The sequence below is a fragment of the Chinchilla lanigera genome, unplaced genomic scaffold (assembly GCF_000276665.1).
Source record: "Chinchilla lanigera isolate Chin_1 unplaced genomic scaffold, ChiLan1.0 scaffold00021, whole genome shotgun sequence".
Lineage (NCBI taxonomy): Eukaryota > Metazoa > Chordata > Mammalia > Rodentia > Chinchillidae > Chinchilla > Chinchilla lanigera.
In genome coordinates, this window is record NW_004955422.1 from 11,066,366 (window position 1) to 11,091,339 (window position 24,974).

General features: G+C 39.6%; 1 protein-coding gene across 3 annotated transcripts in view; it reads left to right on the top strand.

Annotated features, from left to right (window-relative positions):
- Positions 1-15,855, top strand: part of Slc1a2 (solute carrier family 1 (glial high affinity glutamate transporter), member 2) — a 152,234-nt gene extending 136,379 nt beyond the window's left edge. For all 3 annotated transcript variants that reach the window (XM_005384125.2, XM_005384124.2, XM_013514335.1), the window contains exons 10-11: positions 2,325-2,556; positions 6,545-15,855. In XM_005384125.2, the coding sequence (XP_005384182.1) occupies positions 2,325-2,556; positions 6,545-6,616 (304 nt within the window). In that variant the 3' untranslated portion in view covers positions 6,617-15,855. The remainder of the gene's footprint in view (positions 1-2,324; positions 2,557-6,544) is intronic.
- Positions 15,856-24,974: the final 9,119 nt, after the last annotated feature.

Sequence of the window (24,974 nt, forward strand, 5' to 3'; positions counted from 1 at the left end):
ATGTTTTCAGGGGAAAATAGTAGTTTAAGCAGGCGTGTGGAAATTCAATCTGGCAGCTGCCAAAAATATATTTGAATTGACTTGATGTGATTTATAGTAATAGTAAAACCGCACATCATATAGTAAATAATAGTTTTTCAGTTTTTAACTAAATGTCTAAATGTCTGACACTCTGTTATGTTAACTTCTGTAGCAACTCATATGTTAGACAATTTTATGATTTCAGTTTTATGAATGAGAAAACCAAGGCTCCAACAGGTGAGGACAAATCTAGCATTTGAATCCAAGTCAGGCTGCCTCTAGATTCCATGCTTTTCTTTTTTTAAATTTAGTTTTAGCTGATACATAAAACATAAAGTTATACTATTAATCAGGTATCATGTAATGATCTTGTGCTAAGACTTCTTAGCAGTCTACTTCAAGGGCTTGATTTTGTGAAGGAGCTCAAGATCCCATCTTCATCCATGTCCAGACTTTGTTGCCATGAAGAAAATTTTCCAGGGTGGAAGAGGGGCCAGAGGAGTCTAAAATGGAGAGATATCCCTGAGAGTTTGATTCAGTTCTAATTCTCTCCACCATGCAGAGCATCTTCCTGATTGAAATCAGAAAGCAGAGGACTTGCGCTTTGCAAAGAGCTGGCCTTGCAAGGGAGCCAGGCCAAACTCTTCCTAGTGCAATTTCATTATTATTTTCTGATGGGAAATTGGTCACAGTAACTAGAATTAATGATAAGCTTTTGTTCTAAGAAAAAAGTTAAGGCTTTCACTTTGTCTGGAACTAATCATAGTCTTCTATTCCTCAATTGAAGGTGTCCTGGACTAAAAATATCTTGGCAGCATCTTTCCTAACCTTTTACTTTTTTATATTTACTTAGTGTATTGTCCAGCATTCTTCTCTTTAAACTTTGGGTAGCTAGTAAATATGGACAAAGGGTACTTCATACTAATTTGGCTTGAATTCACAAACAGGATACAACTTATTCTGTTTTATTATAAAGAGTATAAAAATAATAATAATGTGACAACATAGACAAAAACAAAAAATAATAAAAATGAGACAGGGTTTCAAAACAAAATGATAAGAATTAACAGTGATTGTTATATCACATATTATTATCTTCAATGAAGTTGCTCAGATTACCAGATGTAAGAATGCAAGATTGATCAAACCATTAAAGAAAATTAAAAATAATTTTAAAAAACCGTTGGAAATGATACAGAGCTTCACCAAGCAAGACAGTAGAAATTAAACAGTGGTTGTTATATTGCATATTGTTGTCCTCAGATTAGTTGTTCAGATCACCAGATATAAGCATGCAAAATTGATCATAAAAAATTCAAGCATTAATGTTCCTTTCAATAGACCACCAGACAACAGCAGTACAATTATCCCAGCTATCCTTTATACACATATATGTTTTTTTCCTTCCTTCTTTCTTCCTTTTTCTCCCTTCCCTCAAGGATACAACTTATTCTTAAGAAATTAACTAGTTTTCCTGGTACAGATTTTGCAAGAGGAAGAGTTATCAATCATCATATTTTTTCAATTTAGAACTTCAAGATTTGAGAAAGGATATTCTTAATACTTTCTTGTTCCAGAAACATTATGGATGATTTGATTGTTTTAGCTGAATAGAAAAAAAAAAAAACAAGATAGAGCATTTTGTTTTTGTCTTTTTCTTTGGGGGTGGACACCTAGATATAATACATATTGTTCACTGAGAGAATTATGTCTGTGTTTCTTGTCCAACATGTGTCTTTAGGGGTTGAGGAGGAGGCTTGAGGTGGGACAGGGAGTTACTTTACATCCATGTGAAAAGATGGATTTTCTATTATGAGCAATGTCACAGTTCATTTGTTCTTTCCAGTAGAAATAATACATAAAACAAACAGAGATCATATGGAGGATTCAAAAAACAGTTTAAACCAGGAGAAATGGTTGGGTACAACTAGGTGTGTTTGGAGCCTGGGTACTAATTTGGAGATTTGAATGTAGTATTTCTCTCTATTTTTTCCTATCTCTTTTTGCTTTTTCTTTGCTATTGCTTATTGGTTGTTTATCATTTGTCAGGCTTTATGCTAAGCATATTACCTACATTAACTCATTTAATTTCCATACAAGTCTGTGAGAGAAGTGTAATTATTATCTCTAATTGACAAATAAGGAAATCCAAGCTCATAAAGATTAAATAACTTGTCCCAGGTCCGACAGAGAGAAGAGGTGGAGCTAGAATTTAAATGTAAATATCTTGTTCTAGACCTTGGTCTCTCAATCATCATGTCCTACTGCTTCCTCACTAAACTCTTTCTGTTCTTTGTCACCAGGGACAGGATGAGAACTTCAGTCAATGTCGTGGGTGACTCTTTTGGGGCTGGGATTGTCTATCACCTCTCCAAGTCTGAGCTGGATACCATTGACTCCCAACATCGCGTGCACGAAGACATTGAAATGACCAAGACTCAATCCATTTATGATGACATGAAGAATCATAGGGAAAGCAACTCTAATCAGTGTGTCTATGCTGCACACAACTCTGTCATAGTAGATGAGTGCAAGGTACCTTTCCCGTTCCTGGATATTGAGACCTGTATATAGTAGTGCATGCGCCATTCTTAGAAGATAAACGTAAAGCCCTGCATCCATTATTATCACATTTTTACAAAAGAATCGTGGAACCCCAGCTTCTGTGAGTCCCAGATCATCTAGCTCTGTGTCTAATATGGTTGAAAACCAACAGCCTAATGCTGAAAACCAACCAGTTGCTTATTTCATCAGTGTGATGTATCACAACCATTCTGATTCCCATGACCACCCTGCTCCACTAATTTGGTCAGTTTTTTTTATTATTTTACCCACCAATTTGTGGTTGTTTTATTGGCTTTCATATATTCTATTCCTCAAATGAAATAGTGAGCAAAATAACCAGAATCTCATTTTTGTAGCATGAATATTTCTCTTTGCTACCTGTCGTATATCAGCCAAAAATATGCCCATATATTTGCTGAACTATCTTTCTCTTATCTTCGTGGGAAGGGTAAGCTTTCATGTGGCGGTTACTTTCCCCTTACAGCAGGGAAGGAATTTTAAGAATAACTGTCTTTCAGAACAATTATCCAGACAAGTCTTTTTAAAAACATTGTTCTCTCATGCTGCCTGGCAGCACCATCTTTCCTGGAGCATAGATGTTCTGGGTTCTCCTCCAAGCTGTTGGGTGCTGAGTCTTAAGATTTATGGGGTCTGTCCAGCCTTCATTATAACTAACCTGACATTGTTAAAAGACTGGGTGTCATGACCAGAGTGAAGCAAACTGGGAGAAACCCTGGCGGGTGAAAGAGTCACCCTTTTTCACCCTTGGTGTTGTTTTGATAAAATGATTCTGTACAGCAACTGAGGACAATCTGAACCCAAGACAGAACGCTGGTACTTTTCTGACTCTTGTTGATAAGATCAAGATTAATCTTTAATTTCTTCCTGTGCTACATCTGGGTCTTTCCAAGCACATACCATGGTATCTGCCAGACACAGAAGCAATTCTCTTTACTAGACTGTATCACAGGTCCAAGATTCTGGTGGACAGAATCTTGTGCTTATCCCCTTTACATCAGGGGCATGTGTGGGTGACCAGAGCTACAATGTAAATTAGAGAGGGGATCTATCCATCAAGAGGAAATTGCATAAATTAATTCATTGACTCAGCAAACATGATCTACATTGGTAAAAATTCAAATGTACCTAAATGGCGTAATCCATTCTGTTGAAAAGTTAGTATTTTTCAGATCTGAATTAACATGCTAGGTTATTCTCATGGAATGGCTTCATACACTGTTATATTTAACAAGTACTTGTCATGTGCCTTGTAAGGTTTAGTTGAGCGTCCCCACTTCATTCCTGTGACGTCCTATATTTTGATCATTCATGAAATATTCATTGAGTCCCTATTACCTACAAAGCCCTGAATTAGGCACCGGAGGATAGACAAAAGAATGTACAGTGTGATACAGGAGAGGTAAACTTGGACTCAAATCATTGCCAAGAAAATTAGTCTGAGACAAAATGGATTCACCATATATAATTTTAAAATTTCATACTTGCGTTAAGAATAGACCTGGTGGTTAATTGTGGTATGACCCATTTGAAGCCTCTCGAGAGGTTTCTTAATATTTTCAAGAATACATGTTTGAAAGATAAAGTTTATGGGCATAGAGATGTTCTTAGATTTCAGACTTCCTGGATCTTTCTTTTCTTAAAGACCATCAGAAGAAATTTGCTTCATTTATTTAAGCAAAATACTGCCAACTTTAAAGGAAGATGTTTGCGAATTATTCCTATCACTAGGAAGGAAGGTCATAGGGAGCAGACATTTGTCAAGCACCTAAAAATGTATCTGGCATATTGTGGGTACTCAGTAAGAATGTAACTTTTTAGTATTTAGATTCCATGATATATTTCAGAAAAGGTTTTTCCTGGACAGTTTCATAAAGATAGTTACTCAGTCTCTTTATAAAATTGACTACCCACCTATAGGTCCGTTGTTTAATTAGCATTTAGATGATCAATGATGAAACTGAAAATGGGCTTATTGGTTTAATAATTATTACAGATGTTGTATTTTTAGGGAAAGAGTTTGGGTTCAGCTCAGTTAAGGCGAGTTGCTTCTCAGGCTTTGCTAGGTGAGAGAAGTTTACTCTTCTCATTTCAGATCAGTGAAATATGTTGACCCTGACAGGGAAGTGCATCTAGAGCCATTGGGATGAATGTACACTTTTTCACAATATTGGGGTCACATTTATTCATATCTCTGAACTTTCTTCCAGTCAATTGTTGCTTCTCCTTTTTTTTTTTTTTTTTTTTTGAGACAAGGTCTCACCATATAGTTCAGACTGGCCTTGAACTCACTATTGTAACCCTGGCTGGCCTTGAACTTGCAGGGATCTTCCTGCCTCAGCCTCCCGAGTGTTGTGATTATAGGTACATGCCACCATGCCTGGCTGCTTCTCCATTTTGGAAACCGTGGAAGATGCCAGTGTTTCCTGCCAGTGTCCTCCCCTTTTACTTTCCTATCACCCACGTGGTTAGACCAGAGAGAAGTAGACTAGATTGTGTAGTGGAGTTCCCAACTCTCTTTATTTCACTAGAAAAGGAAATTCCAGAAAAGCAACTGCCCCAGCTACTTTTGAAAAACAGGCCACAGTATTTACAAACAAAAAACGCAAAGCACTTCCCCCAGGGACAGCCTGGTTCTTCCAAAGGCACAACTGTGTGATTGATAAGTTTGTACTGCCTTTGACCTGGTTCATCACGGAAAGCCAAATAAGTACATTCAAGGTCACAGCAAACAGGCAGCTTTCTCCAGACAGACAGTCTGTCCCTGGCAGTCGTGCTTGGCGGTTCACTGAAAAAGAAACCAATTTGCTGCGGCTCTGGTCAAAATTTTAACCACTTCAAGTATTGTGTCGCGTTGGTCTCTCTATTCTCTAACTCTTGCCTGATAATACTAGTTTGAAGATATGCAACATCTTCTTAATTTTAGTCAGAATAACTGCATGTGAGAAGTTATTGCCAACTGCATGGACTTTCTAAAACATGGGGACGATGGGAATCAGAAGAATGGATAATTTTTATTTTTATTTGCTTGATTTGCAAAGGGCATTCGGGTCTCTGTTCCTAGCATGTTATGTGCTCGTGCTGCATGCATTTCACTTCCACTTGGGTAAGAGGAAAGCCAGATCTCTTTCAAACATTGCTGCGTTTGTCATGTCTCCATATTCTAATGCTTCCATAAATCCAGTCTCTCCATTATGTGGAATATCAGTCGTGGGTTTAAGTATGCACATGACGTTGAGGACAGACAGACAGAAGGTAAGCTAGGAAAACTACTTAGAAGTGGAAGGGAGAACCTTCCATTCTGCATCAAGGTTCAGTTCACGTTGAGCCAAGGGAACATGATGTAGCTAATCTGTTCATTATATTTGATGAATAAATTGTCTGTACTGAAATAAGTTGGATTACGTCATCACCAATGTTACGCTCTTAATCCTTCTCCTCTTTTTAACTGTTTAAAACCAAGATGGGTTGTTTGGAAGAGTCAAACCATCTTGATTTCTGATTTTTAAACTGAATATATATGAAGTCCTCTTGGTTTCACTGCAACTGAACCTTTTCCATGCATGAGTAGAACTAGCTACCTAATTCTGGATATTTCTTTTCTCTGTGGTTGTATGGAGTAGCACATCTCAATAGCTATATTTTAAGGACTATGTCATTATGCAGTGGGTCCTACGGGTAGTCAGACATGCTTCAACCTTAAAAATATAGCAGAAGTTACCCCTCTTCTGCCATACCCCCAAAACAAATGTCGATATTTTAATTCACAAATCCCTGTTGCTCACCAGCACAGATTCAAAACCAATTTGGAATAACCTTATTTCAAACTAGTACTTCAGTCCTATACTGTAACCCTGGATCTGGTGCTTCTCCACATAGCCCATGGGTTTTTTCCTGGTTCATGACCTATAAGCTGGATGTTGACGATTATTATTTTCAGGTAACTCTGGCAGCCAACGGAAAGTCAGCCGACTGCAGTGTTGAGGAAGAGCCTTGGAAACGAGAAAAATAAAGACTATGACTCTCAGCACATTCTTGAATAAACTCCCCAGCGTATCTTATGGTAAAAGATGATATAAACAAGCATTCTTTAAAAAGGAAAAAAAAAAAAAGCATCTATTTCTATGTTTACTTAATCTGTTAGCTGAGGCTTAGAGGAGCTGTGGTGAGTCCGTGATGCCAGGCACGGTGCTGTGTCTTTGCCAAGTAACGCTTCATAACTGGCTAATTTTCTGACTTGTGTTATTGTTTGAATGGATGTGCTGGAGGAATCCCTTTGAATTGAAGACACATTCTTGCCAGCCTTCCCTTCTCTCTCAGTGCAGAACTGTGGATGCTCTTTTCCCAAGGGACATGACAAAAGCAGTGTGGTACACTCCGGGGACTTGGGACAATGAGCATACACACAATGTGTTATTCCTTAAAGTGTTCCTGTCTTACCTTGCTGCACATAAGAGATTCCGCTAGAAGCCTCTAGAAGTAACTCCCTTTTGGTATCTTATAGAGTTTGCACACATGCTGATTGAAAGCGAGTGTCTATGTTAGGGAATTCAAGCTTCCTACCTTCTGGGTGCCCTTTGCGTTGAATGTTTCCAAGAGAGTTTTAGCGGGAGCCGTACTCTCTGGGCAGCTGATTATGGAACCCACTGCCTCTCTGCCCCCTCCTAAGTTTGTGTGAATAGTGGTTAAAATTTCAAAATATGTCTCATCACTCTTTCTAAAGTTGACATTGGGTTAAGAAGTATTTTACAACCACTATATATATATATATGTTAACAGAATTAATGGAGTGCAGATGATATAAATTTTAACCAGATTGAACTACCCAAATTCATTTGCATTTTATTTGTATTCATTTATCACAGTGACATCAAGTGAGGTTATGTGATCTATGTTTTGCTCTCTTCGTTTCACCCACAAGATTCCCATTTGGGTTTCTTGCAGAAAACGATTCTTTAGATCTCTCAATCATTTCCATCATATTCTCATCCACCTAGATGGCCTGATCCTTTGTCCTCCACACTTGGACTAAGCTTGTGTGAGCTGTGCCTCTTTTCATGCCATACCTTGAAAAAACAAACTGGTATCTAATGAATATGTACAAGGCTTTTTTGTTATATCCAAGCACATAAAACTAGTTACAGGACACGGCTGGAAGCAGAGCCAGTCTTCCTCCTCAGCTGGAAAGGAACAAAAGACGAAAGTACAAAACCCTACAAAGGTGATGTCTTTTTGGAGTGGTCCCGCCAGTCTTGGTCCATGAAATGAGAACAAAGGATGACAGCACGGCTTCCCAGATGAAGCTTTTTCAAGGATATGAAAGTTTGAAGGAATAAATAATATAATTGGCACAGAGCAGGGCCTTGCACCTGGAAGACAGCCAGCAAATCCTTAATGATTGGTTATGCAAGCTGAAGTTTTGAATATGTCTACTATTATTTTCTATTGAATAACCCACAGTATTTTCCTAAGGTTGCTGGGTTGGGGAGTTAACTGGGGATTTGAGTCATTGAGAGATAAAGCACAATCGAGTCTAAGGAGTAGAACCTTAGTCCACATGTCTAAATGTGTTTGGTGTCTCCCATGAGGCCAGCAGAGGGATGCAGAAGTATTCATAAATACATATAGAATCCAAATTCTCTTAGAGGAGGGAGTATTTGGGCATCACCTACCCTTTATTACCTAATCCTTATGACTTCTCTCTTCCAACCCAGACAGTTTTGAAATATACAAAAGATGAGAATCCAGTTGCTTTTTTGTCTCTTAAATCCTAGTTATTTTTTGGATATGGATCACTACTGAGCAGTATTAAGCAGATTTTTTAAAATGTCATTGATCTTTGTTTTCATAAAATGGACAGTTAATAGAGTGAGTAAGGTCATGCTCAAATGTAGTAGGGAGGAATAAATTCTTTATAGCAGACATGTGGGCCAAAGGGACAGTTCCTGGTTTTAGCCGTGAAACCCAAATTTTCTTTAAGTGGTACTTCAAGAGGTTTTTTACGGTGAGCAGAAAGATATAGGCAAATCATCTAGGAGGTGCCTGCCTTTTGCTGTAGAAGGCCAACTTGGCATTTGCATACACCAATACGTTTCTCAAAGGAGTGGTCACAGGATCATCTTTGCAAGTCTCTGCTTGAAAATCTTTCTGGTTTCTTTTGTTTTCATCTTTTTCCTAGCTATGCTATTAACCTGTAAATATGTAAGGGGGATAATGTGGTCAAAAGAAAGAGAATTTACCACTTCACAGAGCAGGCTTTTCTGGTTTGAGACTGTATACGGTGTCTGATGAGAATACACTTAGAAAACCATGATTATCTGGAAATTCAATAAATTATATTAAAATGAACTAGTTTATCAAATTCAAGAATACCCTGACTATCCACACTGCATGTAGAGCTGACATATGAGTATGTCCTCTAGGGTTTTAGGCTTCATTCATTCTTCCCATGCCGTGCCCATTGGGGATTCTTTTGTCCAGAATATGTGCCATAAACAGAACAAATGGATCCAGAGTATACCTCTAATAGCCTTGACCTAAATGGGATACTTGTCAGTTATATGTACAGATTTATGCTAATGGGCTCATCACAGATAAAAATGCTTATAATAGTCCATTAATATTTGATGATACATAAATGTTGTATATCTATATATAGAATCAGCAGGTCAGGTACATACACTGCATCTGGTGAGGTTTGTACATCAGGACTTTGTCAATACCATTTTGCTATAGGCTTCTTCACTTTTTAAAGGATTAGAGTCATTTTAGTTCAAAACCAGCTAAGGAGAAATTTACCCTTCCCTTTCTTATCCTTGCCCTTTTGAGAAACCCAAGTGGACTCATCATTTAATTATTTGCTAAAATTGAACAAGTCCAGTCCAACTAGTGAGAAGTTAGCTTATCTTTCAAAGTAATGTCTTACCTTAGACATTTGAGGATATGTTCCTCACCACATGGTTCAAAATGAAGTACATCAGAGAATCCGGGCAACCATCTTGTTTATGTAAACAGATCTTCAGTAAAGAACTCTAAGTGACTTTAGGACCTTAGGTAGCTATCAGATCCCACTTTTGACTTCTCTTTGGGTATTGAAACCCAGTCTGCATTCATCTCGTTGCTTGCTGAAGTTACCATACCCTACAAAAGACAAATATTTCTTCCTCCTCTCCAACCACTAATTCACCTGGATGTTCACAAAAGTTAGAGGAAAAAGGGTGCCAAAATGTCTAGCTCCTGGATTTAGACTTGTGGAAGCTGAGAAAGGCTTGAGAGAAAGTTAGTTGCTGGAGAGATTTCTGGTAGTTGATGTCAGAAATCCCAGTGAGCAATTGATTAGATCTCAAGTAATCTCCATTTGTTGAGGTATTTGCAGAAGTATCTAGTGAAGAAGGCTTTGAGAGTTGGGTAGCTGGGAAATTTATCTCTTGGGCCCCCCCAAAGGAAAACCAATTCCACCTGCCATGTTTTCCCAAATATCACACTTCTTTTTTCTCTTAATAGCAAAAATATAATTTTTTACTTTTGTCAGAAGCAAGGCTTCTGCTTATGCAATATCTTCCCAAGAAGTACAGCAATAAACTCAACTAGGTATGCACACGCTCAGAGATGATTTCTGTGGTTCTAAGCCTTGAAAAACAAGTCTCAGCAGCTCTTGCCTGGTTTGATGACTAAAAGTGGACAGCAGTTACACCCCGGGGAAGGTGGTGTAACTTCCCCTACTTAGCTGATTTCTAACTCTCAGGGCCATCGATTGTCTGGGTTGCTGGTATTGCTTTGCTTATTCTCCAAGTGAACTCATTCCAAGCCAAGAAAAGGGAATGAATGAGAGTTTTTTGTGTGTGTGTTATTATCACACTCATTCTTTGAATAAGGATATTGAGGTCTTGGGGCATAAGAAGATTAAGTTAAAGCACAGTCTGAAGTAAAAGTGAAATAAAACTGATTGTTGAAGAAGATGAATATTTCTAGTATCTGTAGTCATTTCAAATTAAACCTAGGAGAACAGTCACCACCCAGGCAGCTGACTTTAGTGGGAGATTGCTCTCTTTGGATGGAGTGAGTTCAGAGCTGCTCATGAAACATTAGTTTATGATGACTCTAAAGGAAAATGTTATTTTTCACTCTTCCTCCTCCCTCCTATTCCACTGTTTAAGAAACAACTTAGTGAATGACCATATAGGTTAGTCTAAGGATTCATTTTAGAACAGATAATAACCTGAATTGGATCCTATCTAATTTCATGGCATAATGCAGTTAATGCAGGCAATGACACAGAGATGACAGGAAATGGCATGGTTTGGTAGAAGAACTGTTTGACATAGACTTTGCCCGGTTTTAGCTGTATGACTTACACAACTCACTTTATGTCCAAAGCTTTATTTTCTCTCATTTGAAAGGTGAAAGGGTTGACTTAAATGATTAAACTCCCACTAGCAATAAAATCCCTGATATTACAATCTGTTTTATTTTCTTCTTTCTTAAGAGACTTACTTCTCTAAAATACTATTATTTATATTTTACATCAGAGAGGTTCCATTCTACCAAATAATCGATTTAAATTTTTCTCATTCCCCCTTTTTAAGCCTCTATTTATTTTAGGTTTATGACAAGCTTGGCAAGTGGTCATGTTAATCTATGATTTGAGACACCAGTAAAAAACCTTTTATAAAAGTTCCTTTTACCTACACTCACTGTCCTAGTAGAAGTAGTGATTTAGCTCAGGGAAAAAATGCTGCCAGAGTCACCGTGAGGGACCGGACATGTCTACAGCTGCACTCGACCTCTTGCATCATTCTTGCTGTAGCAACAAAACCCGCTCCAAATACCCAAACCACATAATTTTATCCAAACACTCCTAATTGCCAACCCTGTATGGGAATTTGGGAGCCTTTGGCAAATAAACTTGAACACTCATGAAATTTGGTGCAAGACTTACACAATCACAGCAACAGTCTGTAAATACCTTCCCTCCTCCGCAGGTATGCAGGCATGCACATCCATGTACAAGTAAGCTGGGCTGAGGCCTTTCTCTGGAGGGATATGCAAGGATATTTGATTGAATTCATTTCCATATTTTCCACTTGATTTTCTTGCGTCATAGGCATTACATGGCAGGTAGAGAAGCTCTAACTTACATGGATAAAGTCTTACTGTCACTGTCCTTTTCAATGCTTGTGGAATTTCTAGTGAGTAGGACACCAGGTGTGGTCCACAGGGTGCCTGACACCAGCCATGACCTTCAAAGAACGTCCTGTACTTTCTGGCATTATTGCAAAGGGCTCCTGCTTGCATATTTGCCCTGTATCCAACCTTCTGCTAAATAGAGTGGAGTTGGTATTTCCTGTGTGGTGAGCACCCTTATTGCTAGAGAAGACTTCAGTTCTTCAGATTTGGGGAAGTGAGAAGTAAATCTAGGACGAGATTGAAGATTGCAGTTTTTTATTTGTTATTGTTGTTGGTTACTTGTTTTTATCCCATCAGTTTAGAAAACCCGACATGAGAGAAGAAAGATAAAGTTTCTCAACTGACCTATTGAAGAACCTGTAGGAAAGTGAGAGAAGTCCCTAAACTCACATTCCATTTATTCTAAATAATACCCTGACTACTGTTCAGTCCTTCTTTTTTTTTCTATGTCTATCCTTGCTTCATCTTCCAATCTCTGAGCCAAGTCTCTATTGTAATATTTAAAACAATCTTTCCAGTTGTTAGGCAGGGATTTTTTGTGCTAAGAATAAAACCTACTACTGGAACAGACCTTACTGCTTTCGCAGTCAGCATTTGACCTTGACAATGGGTAACAGCAGGTCCCCAGTTCCTCTGGAGACACCTCCAATCCTGGGTGAGTATTGGAACATAACAACTGACTGTTACCCTTGTCATCATCCCCTGCGGAGATGGGGATGATGCAGCCAGAGCTTTGCTACTTCTGGGGCTCTGTTTTTTCTCATGGCAACTATTTTGCCAGCCTGAAACAGTCTGTTGCCTTTGATAGGGGACAAACATACTCACTAGCCAAAGAAGTTGGACCAGCGCATCTCTGAGGTTTCTTCCCCATAGAGCAAATTCTCTGAGATGTACAAGCAGAAAGTTGGCTCTCTGGTGGCTTACAACACTATGAGAGTACTTTCCTCACTAGGAACTCAGCCTTTGGCATGCAGATTCTTCTACAAATCACCTTAACCCCCTCCCTCCTTCCCCTGAAAAATCTCAGCATTGCATCTCCATGTTGCACAACACAGATCAGACTATCTGGTCACTATAGAGATTTGTATATAAAAAAGCTACTTTTTTGAGAATTTTTTATATTGTTTTTCTATTTGTTTTCTACAGTTTGAGGAGAGAGCTGGCAAACTGTGAATCTAATTTTGTCTTGCTGCCAGCAGATATATTTTGGCTTCCTGGTAAGAGTCCATGCTACCAGGGACAATATCTTGTTATCTGATCAGTATTACACCCCAAATTACTACAAATTACTTCAGCTAAGTCTTACATTCTTTCTTCTACAAATCCCCAAGCTTCTTTACTATTATTTATTTTTTAAAAAGCATGAGAATATGTATTTATAGTCCTGGATATTATATGTTTAATATTAATTTAGCCTTTAATAATGTTACAGGTTTATATCTATTCTTCAGAAATCATAAAGAACTCAGTGGAGACTGAATTCATCTATTTAGTACCTGTAATTTTGCAGACAGATATTTTCTTATGGTATTTTCTATAGAACCACATATTTAGAATTGTAACTAATAGAGCACAAGACATTTCTACAACAACCTAGAGCTATCAATTGTTTTCTGAACATATAGCCACAGTCAAACAATTTAAGAACCCAGTCCTCAGTGATACGGTATCACCATCAAGAACAAAGAATTGCTTAAATCAGGTGGTTAAGATGTATGTTTAAATAATCTTTTTAACTCAAGGAATGGTGCTGATTTTTATTTTGGGCACCAGGCCTTGTTTTTTCCAGCTGAGCATTCTAAGTGTTTGCTTTTCTCTGAAATCACCAAAGGCAAAGTGATAATAGTGGGATCATTTCTACATCAGAATCTCTCATGCCTTTCTAAATGTTTGTGTGATAACTGGCTTAGAAAAATTTTGAGTAGCAAAGGCTAAGAATGAATGCTGTTGTACAGAGTCACTGCAATTAATTCTTGCTAGACAAAATGACAATAAATGTCACATTGTTAAATGAATTGATTACATATTTTTAAATAAAAAATTCATACTGGTTATGAAGCAATACTGTATCACTGGGGACTGGAGGTGGGAGTTTAGAATCACACTGAAATTGTTCAAGAAGCCCAGGTAGTTTTTTGTCCTCAGGTGAATAACAAACTATGTAACCTTCCCAACAGGTAAATCAATAGCCACTGAAAAGACGAGGTGTCTTTCCTCCACCAAACACATTTTTCAATATGGTGGTGGGACTAATATTTTTACCATGTTTTAAACTGTTGTCAGTTATAGAGAGAATGTACTAGTATGTATTTGAACCTGCTCCTCATTAAGCAAACAGATTAGATATGCCCTCAAATGGCTAAGATTGTGTCTTTTCAAGTACAACTAGCTGTCAAAGCATGAAGTTCTTGTGTATACACACTAACGCTTGGTCCACGCATGAAGAACAGTGCCTATGCACTTTGTGTAGCTATAATGTAGGTATCTCTGTGTAATTTCAGTGAAATGGTGTATAGATGTATTGTAATTTAATTTAAATGTTACTTTTGGCTGTTCACCTAGATGCAATAGATATGTTGATTGCTGTTTTCAAAACACTTCTTTTTCTTCTTAGATACCTAGCAATGAATCACTTTTACTCTTTCATAATGTGATTTGGGGATATGTATCAGTGAAGAACCTATGTATGAATCCGTTATACTAATGATTGTTTCAATGTATGTGTGTATCCAGCACCTTTGTAAATACACAATTCAGAGCAGGGATGGGTTGGATGTGTGTCCTGGTTCTTAGTGAAAGGCCATTTGATGTCTATGTAATACTTAGTGAATAGAACTGTGGAGCTTTTGATGATCTAGGCTTAAGTAGCTATAGAGTGAGGATGTTCATCTCAAGTCCTTTGCTTGCTGGATGGAGCTCAGAGAGCCAAACATTGGCCTTCTCTTGTGCATGTTAGCATCATGTCTTTAGGGAAGGATCAGCCCCTCTGGTTGTCAGATATTCATCCTGATGCTTGTGACCTGAAAGTTCTGAAGAGCCTTGTCCCATTTGGCTTCTTGAGTCAGAATGGGAAAAATATTTACTGACTAGCTGCCATGCAGGTGAAATCCCACAGAAGCACAGTTCTGGCAAGAAATGGCACTGTTGCCATCGAAAGATCAAGCGCTAGAAGCACAGGAGCAGTCAGTGTACAATTTTGGGGGTTGCAGGGGGCAACTGCCAAAGCACAGATCCCATATATATGAAGGGAGTGTAACCTCCTCTACCCACGTGCTCTGTGTGTATGTTTGGAAGTGACTGAAGATGAGATTAACAAATTTAATTATACATTTGCCTCTGAAAACACACATTCTGTTTAATTAGCACTAAATGCAACGTCTAGAGCTCCTGTAACCCTTTTCTCTTCCCCAAGAGCAGAGAAGAGGAGAAGAAAGAGCAATGTGCTATAGGAAACACTGAGTGCCCCTCTTTTTTTATTCAAAGGTATGAAGCCCAATATCATGAGGGCAAACAGCCCATTAATTTTCAATGGCTTCTTCAGATGAGTGGGATGAAGGGAAATGGTAGATGGGCACATTTTTCCTGGAAAATGTGGTTTCTTCCAGTGCAAGAGGAAAAGCTTACTGAAAAAAACTTAGCCTTTAGGCAGGATTATCCTTGAAGAGTCTTGTATATCCAGAATGAAAGATGAGCATAATTGTTCTCCTCACATTCACAATCCCCACTGATCTAAAGTCATGTGGTGTAGAGCATCTATAGCACATTGTACTTAAAAGACTAATTAATGCAAAAGATAAAAAGTTCAACTAATTTTGTGGTTGTTTCTGATAAGTGGTACTAGGAAATACCTTGTTGGCAAAGCACATTTTGGGTAGATGAGGTCTTTCATTTTCGCCTTTAGCTTTCCATGCTTTCTTACCATGTGGACTGATTACTGTAACATTTCACGTGTAAAATTACTGGACATTCTTTATATGCTGGAAGTAACCTGTGAGTTCAAAATTTCACTAAGTGTTTTAACCTTTGTGTATATATTTCTCATCAATAAATGTGGATTTCAATTTCTCTTGGTGGTTGCCTCTTTTTCAATTCCCACCTCAGTCTATTGTTGCTACAAGTAAGGGTGGTGGTCCTTGCGGAAAAAAAATTATGGATTGAAGGCTACAGCTCCAAACGAATATTTTCTAGGAAACATTGACATATGGTAGTCATATGTTATAGTCTTTACCATACAAGGGCAAGAGGTTTATTTTGGCTCATGGTTTGGGAGGCGGAAATGTCTCAGTTCAGTGGCCACGTCCAACAAGGTCCTCAAGGTACATTACCATGTGGCAGATGGCATCACATGGAGGAAATGCATACAAGAGTATCCAGTGGCAGGGCAGAAGGAGCCACACACGTGGGGGTGTCTTGCTTCACAACAACCCATTTTCATGGTAACTAATAAAGTTGTGAGAGACCTATCCTACTCCTTGGAGGCGAGCATTCATCTCTTCTGAGGGTGATTTCACCAGGGACCTAATTACTTCCACTAGACCCCACCTCTTAAAAGTTCTATCACTCCTCAACATTGCCATACTTAGGGCCAAACAAACCACATCTGAACCAGAGCAGGAAGTATAAAAGAGGCTGTTTCTTCCTGCTTTTGTGATTATCAATGCAAAGAAAAAGCAACATGGCAAATCTTGCACTAAATCTTAATGCTTCTTCCTGAAGCTTTATGTGCCTCACTTCTGCTCTTAATTCAATGGCAAAAGCAAATTAATAGCTCTGTCTAATTTCAGGGGGCCAGGAAGTGCAACCTCACCAATTGCATAGGAAGAAAACTGTAAATAGTTAGTGAATACCTCTAGTACCTATTGGGTTATAGAAATTCTTTAAATCATTCATAAAGGATAATATACAAACACAGGTTTCTCAATGAGTCCAATAAACTTTTCCCACAATATTGAAAAAATTACTACTAGGGAAGTACTGAAAGATCATGTTAGAGAAATAAAATGTGTGGTCCTCAACAGTAGGATCACCCTCAGAGAGTAAGATGCTTATTGCTGTGAAAGTTGTGTGTCTAAAAATGCAGACCCATTCAGATAAGGATAAGCTCTCTGTTTATATTCCAGAGCACCCACTGGTAGATGATCTGGATTAAGTGAATTGCTGTCTCCCATTTGTTTTTACTGAGAAAAGAGGTAAATATTTTAAGTAAGTGAAATGCATAGAAATGATGTGTTACAATTCTTTTCATTATCAGTTTATTCAAACTGTTGATCAAAATGGGTGCTTTCTTTGAGCCAACATTTCCTTTTTTACTTGGAGCCAGGTCAGTGTCACATCTATGTTCAAAATATTATCAAAACCTAATTACAGAAAATATGCTCACTGGTGCATTTCCAGGCTGCCATTTTATTTTAAGGCAGTACAGAGCCACAAATCAGAGTTAATGTAAACTTCTTAGCCTTTAGTATGGACCCAGCTTGATCAAAATCAGCTACTCCTTCCAACAATGACAGAGCCAGAAGCTTTGCTTTGCTTGCTTTACCTGGATCCTTTACCTGGATCAGGGGTGCTCAATGCAACCATTGTGAGGGCCAGGTAAATGTTGCTTTGTTAGCACTAGAAAAAGGAGGAGGAAGAGGAAGAAAGGAAGAAGCATGAAGAATAGGGGGAGTAGAGAGAAGCAATTGTGGGGTGAGTTATGACACAGGAGTCCTGACCTTGCTCGGTGACTAAAAACTTCTGCAGATGTGACTAAGTTTTTCCTTACCATAAGAAGTGCTTGCTCTAATCAACTTACAAAGAGGAAAAGTTTATTTCGTCTCATATTTTTGGTGGTTTTAATCATGCTCAGATGCCCTCATTGCTTCTGAACCTGTGTAGTGCCCCACATCATGGCTGGGACTGCCTGGCAGAGCCAAAAGCTACTCACCTCATGGTTGGGATGGGAAGAGAAGGAGGAAGAGACCAGGGTTTCACAGGTCTCTTCAAAGGCATAATTAAAGTTTCGTGCTGTGCCTGACCTCTTAGTTTCCACCGCTTCTCAGGAACCCCAGGGGGGGGACTGTCTTTAACACATCCAGCTTTGGACAACATTCCAGATCAAAACTATAGCACTGACCAAGCCTCTCTTGACATCATTTTGTAATATATAAAGTTAAGAGTTAGGACTAGACAGTGTATAAGCTTTTCAGTACTGAAACTTGAATCATCCCCCTAGGTAAGTTGTCATGACACAGATATATTGTTTTCTTGATCTCATTATCTTGTTACTACAAAACAATATATGTAACCTAAATCTAAGCCATAACGCCACAAGGAATAGAAGCCCATTACCATGCCAGAACCAAAATACATAGCATTCCTTCCCCCTCATGCTCCTCCTTCATCCCATTCTTTTGCTTAATTTTGTGTTTACCATCTCTCTGCTTTTTGAAGAATAATCCCCTCCCAAACATATGTGTGCTTAAACAATTTTGTATATTTTAATCTTTATAAAAAGATTATGTCATTTTTTCAACATCCTTCTTTTTCTACTTACCATTGTGTTTCTCAGTCCGTCTATATTGTTTCAAGTAGTTGTAGCTTGGTCATTTTTCATTGATGTATCATAATATGACAATATGTGAATATACCACATGTTGTCTCTTCATTTCCCTGCCAATGGACATCTGCTCATTTCCAGTTGTTTTTCTATGGCCATAAACATTCTTGTCTATGTTTCCTGTCTGTAGGACCTAGGCGGCTTTGATTCATGTGCTCCAAGATATAATAATAATAATAATAATAAATAATAGCAATATTATTGTGTTGTGACTACAAAGCTGCTCGTCAGACACTCTACCCTTCGTCCATGGCTATATTAGTCACTTTCCTGTTGCTGGACACAATATCTGATACCAAAGCTGAAAGGAGGATCATGTTTTAAGATGATTCAATCCATGGTCAGCTGGCTCCAAGGCAGAAACATCATGGTGGATGAATGGGGTGGAGCAAAGCTGCTTAGTTTAGGGCAGCCAGGAAGCAGAGCAGGGAACAGTGCCAGAGAGCAAGAGGAAAGGGATCAGACATAAACCCCAATCTCACACTTCCATGACCAAACTGGATGTACCGAGAATTGTGCTCCACTAATTCCCAAGGCTGACACCAAAAGCAATCAAGTTGACCCTGTATCCGAACCATCCCAATGGCCCCCATAGAAGGCCCAACTATGTACTACCCTTGACATCCTAATAGTCCATACACTACTGCCTGTTTTATGGAGTCTACCTCTCAAAGGAGAACACTGAGGCAAGCAAAAACATTTCCAGGGGAGAATTTAGGGTTAAAACTAAGGATTTCTTACCTCAGGCTCACGTAATAAGGCCTTTGAGCACAGGTATGATAGTAGCTAAGGAGGGTGCACTTAGTCTTTGATGTCTTCTTTCAGCAATAATGTATGAGACACAGGGGACTCCATCCAGCATCAGCAGACTACTTGCTATGTTGTAAATTGTCATTTGACAGAGGAAGTTGCAGAAAGACACACACACATACACACACACACACACACACACACACACACAAACCCACTACCTACCCAACAACTGCTGGCAGTCCCTTCAGCTATATCTCTGTCTTAATCAGTTTCAGTTTAGATAATAAAGTGCCATAGATTGGATACTTACAAACTACCAAAATTTATTTCTCACAGTTCTAGAAGTTGGAAGTGTGAGATGAAGGAGCAGGATGGTCAGGTTCTGGTGAGGACCTTGTACTGGATCACAGAATACGGTCTTCTCTTGTGTCTTCACCCAGCAGAACAGAGAAAAGGGAGATTTCTGGTGACCTTTTACAAGGACTCTAAGTTCATTCATGAGGGCTCTACCCTTATGGCTTAATCAGCTACCAAAGGCCCTACCTCCTCTACCATCAGTTTGAAGTTAAGATTTCACTATATGAGTTTTTACACATATATGGATATAACACAAATATCCAGTTCGCTGGAACTTTCTGGTCCCCCACAAGAGAGGACTATAGGGCCAAAAATGACAGTATCGGTGAAGAGGCTGCGCTCTATGACTGCCACCTAAGGCAAGAGCCTTGTGGGTACCTCCTTCCAGGCACAGTGACATAAACAGGAGGTCAGGGCCCTCTGCATCAAAGAGCCATAGATAGGTAAGAGAAGGTTCGGACAACTCCAAGGAAGCTTTTGTGAGCAGTTTTTCCCCTTGTCAACCCAGACAGGAAGGTGTGGGTAGAGGAACTGCCCACACAGTTGACGTGGGTAACACAAGAATAGCAGACTGTGGAGTCCCTGGCCAAAACACAAACGTTTCTAGCTTAATACTTTTTCTTCCTGATAGTTTTCTAAGTTTAGTGAATTCACCCACTGAGGTAGGAAGGGACATATTTAGTTCTCCCGTTGTAAGAAAAGGTGAACCACAATCAGGAGCACTGACTGAGTCCCCTCTGCTTGTCCAAGAAGAGTATAAAAAGAATAAAGCCATCCAGAATAAACACTGCTTCTACTCTCAAACACGGAAAGCAGTGCCTTTAAACTCTGATGAATTCCATAAAGCAGATGAAGAAAACATTATTCCATCACTTCTCTCTTGCTCCTCCTGAGTCAGATGGAATATGTGAGACCTCAGAATCTTTGTCTGTTACTTAGGGTTAATCACATTCTAGCCAGCCATCCACAGATTGTCTGGAAAAGCAGATTGTCCTCCCAGTTAAGGGAAAAATACAAATATAGAACAGCTATCATCTCTGCTCCCCTCTTTTCGTTGCATGACCTGGCTCTGCTGGAATTCTCCAACGGCTCCTGTCATTTCTCAAATGTTTTATAGCTTGGATAGAATCCTGATCGCCAGAGGGAGGGGCCGTGGAATTTTCCAGTTGCTTTTGACTGAGGATAAACTTTAGCTGGAACAGAGTTTTCCTTCTCCACTTGATCCCTGACTTTCATCTTGGTGAAGAGGAAAGTTATTCTTCCTGTCTGTGACACCATGAAGGACTTCAGAGGGAAATTTAGCCCGTGTCTTTTTGCACATGCAGAAATCTATACTCTAATTTAAATGGACTAGAGGTAACTCTACCAAGCCACAGTTAAATCCTAGTCCCTTTCCTAGCTTTGGATTCTTTCTTTCTTCCTCTGTGGAATGGAGCTAACCAGGCCTATGATATAGAGGATCTGATGAGAGAACATCCACAGAGTAATTAATATCATCATTGTCCTTACTAGCATCAGTCACAACTTCTTAGGGACTAAGCTGGAAGAAGACATACTTCCTTTCTCCCAGGTCAGGCTTTCCCAGCCATAGCACATGGACACACACACACACACACACACACACACACACACACACACACACCACATAGCTCAGCTGCCCTCTCTAAAATCTGAGTTTTGTTGGTAGACTCTGAAATCTCTCACCCCAGCCAGGGATACTCATCCTTTACTCTAAAAATCTTGGATCTTATGGGATTGTGATATCTAGTGTTCCAGATGCCTTCTCTTTCTTGCTCAGGCTATGGTGCTTGGCAAAAGAAGAAGTCACTGGATTTCTTTAGAGAAAAGAAGTAAGTCTCAACCTGACTGTAGTAGGCTTTCACCAGGATGGGCAATTGAATTGACCTTTCTAACAGGAAACAGGACATCCAGAAATGAAGCAATTCTTTTCTTCACTGGGAGATGTCCCTCAGGGAGTCCCTGGCTCACAGGACTCCATGTACCAGTAGAGACAAATGTCATGAGAAAGGCCATCTCCATGGAATGTGCCCAACTCAACAGGACCATCCAGAATTTCCTTGGCTGAGTCTATTCCCAATGGCTTACCTTCCCATCATTCCTTTCTCCTCGGTCCTGTGTTCATTCACAAGAAATGTTCACTTTGTCTTCTAGTAGTTCCAAGAATAGAAGTTGCAACAAACTTTTGGAGTTTTTTGTTTGGGGAAGTTCATCCATTGCTATGCAAGAATCATGTCAAAATGGTGCCCCTCTATTGTCATCAGAGACCTCAGGGGCACTGTCACAGTCTTAAAAGTCTGTTACTTTTGATTATGATCATTGTATAAGATTCTTGTATAAGAAACTGCCATGTGCAATTAATAATAAAGTATTAATTTATAACTATATTAATAATAATAAAGTCATTAATTATTCTAGATAGGGATTCGTAGGAGCAGATCGAGCTGCAGCATACCAGTTCACGTGATTTTTTTGAGGGAGTACTTTTCAGAAAGTCATGTAAGGGCAGGAGGTGATCAGGACATAGAGTTGAGCAAGAAGATAGCCTCGGGGGAAATCTAACATTCAGTTTCTCCCCTTGAGGAAAGGAAACTTGTCTTTGAGCACCCATATCAGTTAGACATTGGCAACAGTTTCTTCTAGGGCATTAATTCTAGGGTGAGGCATCCTCCACATGTACAGAATATTTGCTGGAGTTGGGGGCAACTGTGAGTTGTTACCCCTCAAAAGAACAGGTAAGGGTATGTGCTCCAGCCTGCATAAAGCACCAACAACATCCCCTAAAGTTTCCTGTATGCCTACCATGTGGCAGCCCCTGTGTCCATTAGACATTTGATTATCACAACTCTATAAGTTGGGTGTTGTCACTGTCTGTATTTTGCAGATAAGGAGATTGAGATTTAGAGAGGGAGACATGCACAAAGGAAAAACCCGACTTAGAGGTCATCTTTGTTTCAAGGCTTCCCGGTGTTGGATCTGTTTTGCCAAACAATCTAGATACCCATTTCTTGTAGCCAAGGTACCTATTTCTTGTAGCATTTCACCTGTGTGCTCAGTGCAACATCCTTTAGTGTTTAGTCTTGATGTCCAGCTATCCGTGAGACTTTGGAGCACTCAAGATTGGAGCTGCTTTTCATTGCATAGCATCCTACACTGCCTCCTCAGCCTCCTGAAATCATGAAATGCATGTGTGGTAAAAAGGGGCTCTTGGATCCAATGGAAATGTTACAAGTCACTAAGCCTTGGATGTACCTGTAATAGTAGGTCTTTCTGGCTAGAATATTCTCTTCCCTGAAGTCAACAAGCTAATGTGCCTTATCTTGAGTGCCACCTCTGACCGACTGAGAGCAAGAAAGAGTCTCAGGCTCTATCTGAGGTCACTAGGAAAGAAGCAAAATTGATTATCAGTGACTACAGAGAAAGAAGGAGTGACTAGTGTTTGTCTGTGTCTGCTACCCTTCATAGTATCAGTCAGGTTAGGCTGAGTTCTGCTGCATTGATGAATAAAGCCCAAATCTCAGTGGTTCACACCATGGTTCCACTAAGGGTCTGTTCACTGTAATTCTTCAGGGACCCTATGTGACAAGCCAGCCACTATTTTTAACAAGCCAGAGGGAGAAAGAGCTCTAGATAGGTTCTCATATAAGAATTAAGTGTCACCTCAGTTAACAGCTATTGGTCCAAACTAGTCACATAATCCCCTGTGACTCCAAGGGAGAATGAAATGCAATTCCACACATTTCCAGAATGGGAACAAGAAGGGGAAGACCCAGAAACATGTGATAAACATCCCAAATAAACGCCCAAGCTCACTTCTCTCCAAATATTTGACATGCTCTGTTCTCTCTATATAAAATGCACTCACCTCCTTCCCTAGATCCATAAAAGTCTCATCCGATCTTAATAGCAAGCACAGCCTAGGATCTCAGTATGATGCATGGAAGTTACTACATATTGTTCAAACATGGACTCTGTTGTCCCCCCAAACCATACAAGTTGTTTGCAGCACCCCACCTCCCTCCATCTCCAGCACACACACTGCAGTGGTGGAGCAAGAGCAGCTCAGGAACCAAAAGCTCTCCCATCCAGAAATGAGCGGATGGAAGAAGTATAACCACTGACCCACTGTAATGTTGGAACTCCTGAGGACTTAGTATAGGGCCTCTACATAATGAGTAAGGAAGACTTCCTGATCAGACCCTGATCTGACACCCTGGGAAGGCTTCTTGAGTCCATTCTACCTCTCACCATCCTCCAGCCCCACAGCTCTTAATTTCATTTTCTCCCGTTTTTTTCCATCATACTCCTCTGACACACCTGAAGAAAACACTGGGGAACCATCTCTTCTTCAGCAACATCCTTTGCTTTCTGCTCGTAGGAGGTTCATGTTCAGGTTCATTTTAAATCTCCAACAGGACTGAGGGTATAGCTCTTTGGTCCAGAGCCTGCCTAGCATGTGTGAGGCCCTGAGTTCAATCCCAGCACCTGCCAAAAGTTTTTTAGTTGAGGGCCATGGTTTCTTAGGTATTGCCTCTCTTACAATCTCTGCTGGTGTTTAGACCCTGAACGGTCTCATTTACCAATAGCCCTTTATAAACATTTCTATTCCTCTTAAATTATGGGTAACTTGAGTCAATCAGGCTTGTAGCAGAGAGTCCCATACTCCCATTTAATCTTCCCTGAGCCATGTTTTGAATGAAAGACTATGCTGGATGCCACATTAGTCCAAGTGAAGGTTTTCACAATAGCTGTGATGACCATGCACTTGAATTGGTTTTGCTTCTGAGGCTGGGTTGCATAAAGCATCTCTCTAGTTTCTTGTGTTTTGGTGGGGTGGGGGGAGGGCTGAGAAGGGCTTAGCTCTTCCAACTCTACAAGTCCTTACATTTCTAGAATCACCCTTTCCCTCCAGCAGGTAAAGAGCCATTTGACATGGGAACTAAAGCCAGGCATGGTGGCACAGGCCTGTAATCCCAGCACTTGGGAGGCTGAGGCAGGAGGATCCTTGTGAGTTCGAGGCCAGCCTGGGCTACAAAGTGCACTCAAGGTCAGCCTGAACTGCATAGCAAGACCCTGTCTCAAAAAGACAAAAAAAAAATAAAGACACGGGAACTGAGACACTAGTCAAGGTCTCTGAGGGACTAAGATGGTAGAGCTGGTCTGGGACCAATGATGAGCCTATTACACAAATGAGCGGTAAAGTTCATTATTTTAGGGTTTGTGGGTTGTGTGTTCTTTGAACAACTGTCTCACCCCTCAAGTAATTTTATCTGGTATTTCTGCTTAGATGTTTCCTCTTGATATGGCTCTATTTGGAAATAAAATAAAACAATTCTTATGTGCAGTAGCATATGATGCTTATGAAAATGATAAGTGCTTCACTGTTGTGAAAAAAGGAAGCTCAGTCACAAGTAGATTGTGTCAACTTGAGTAAGAAACATCCCATTAAATTGGATCA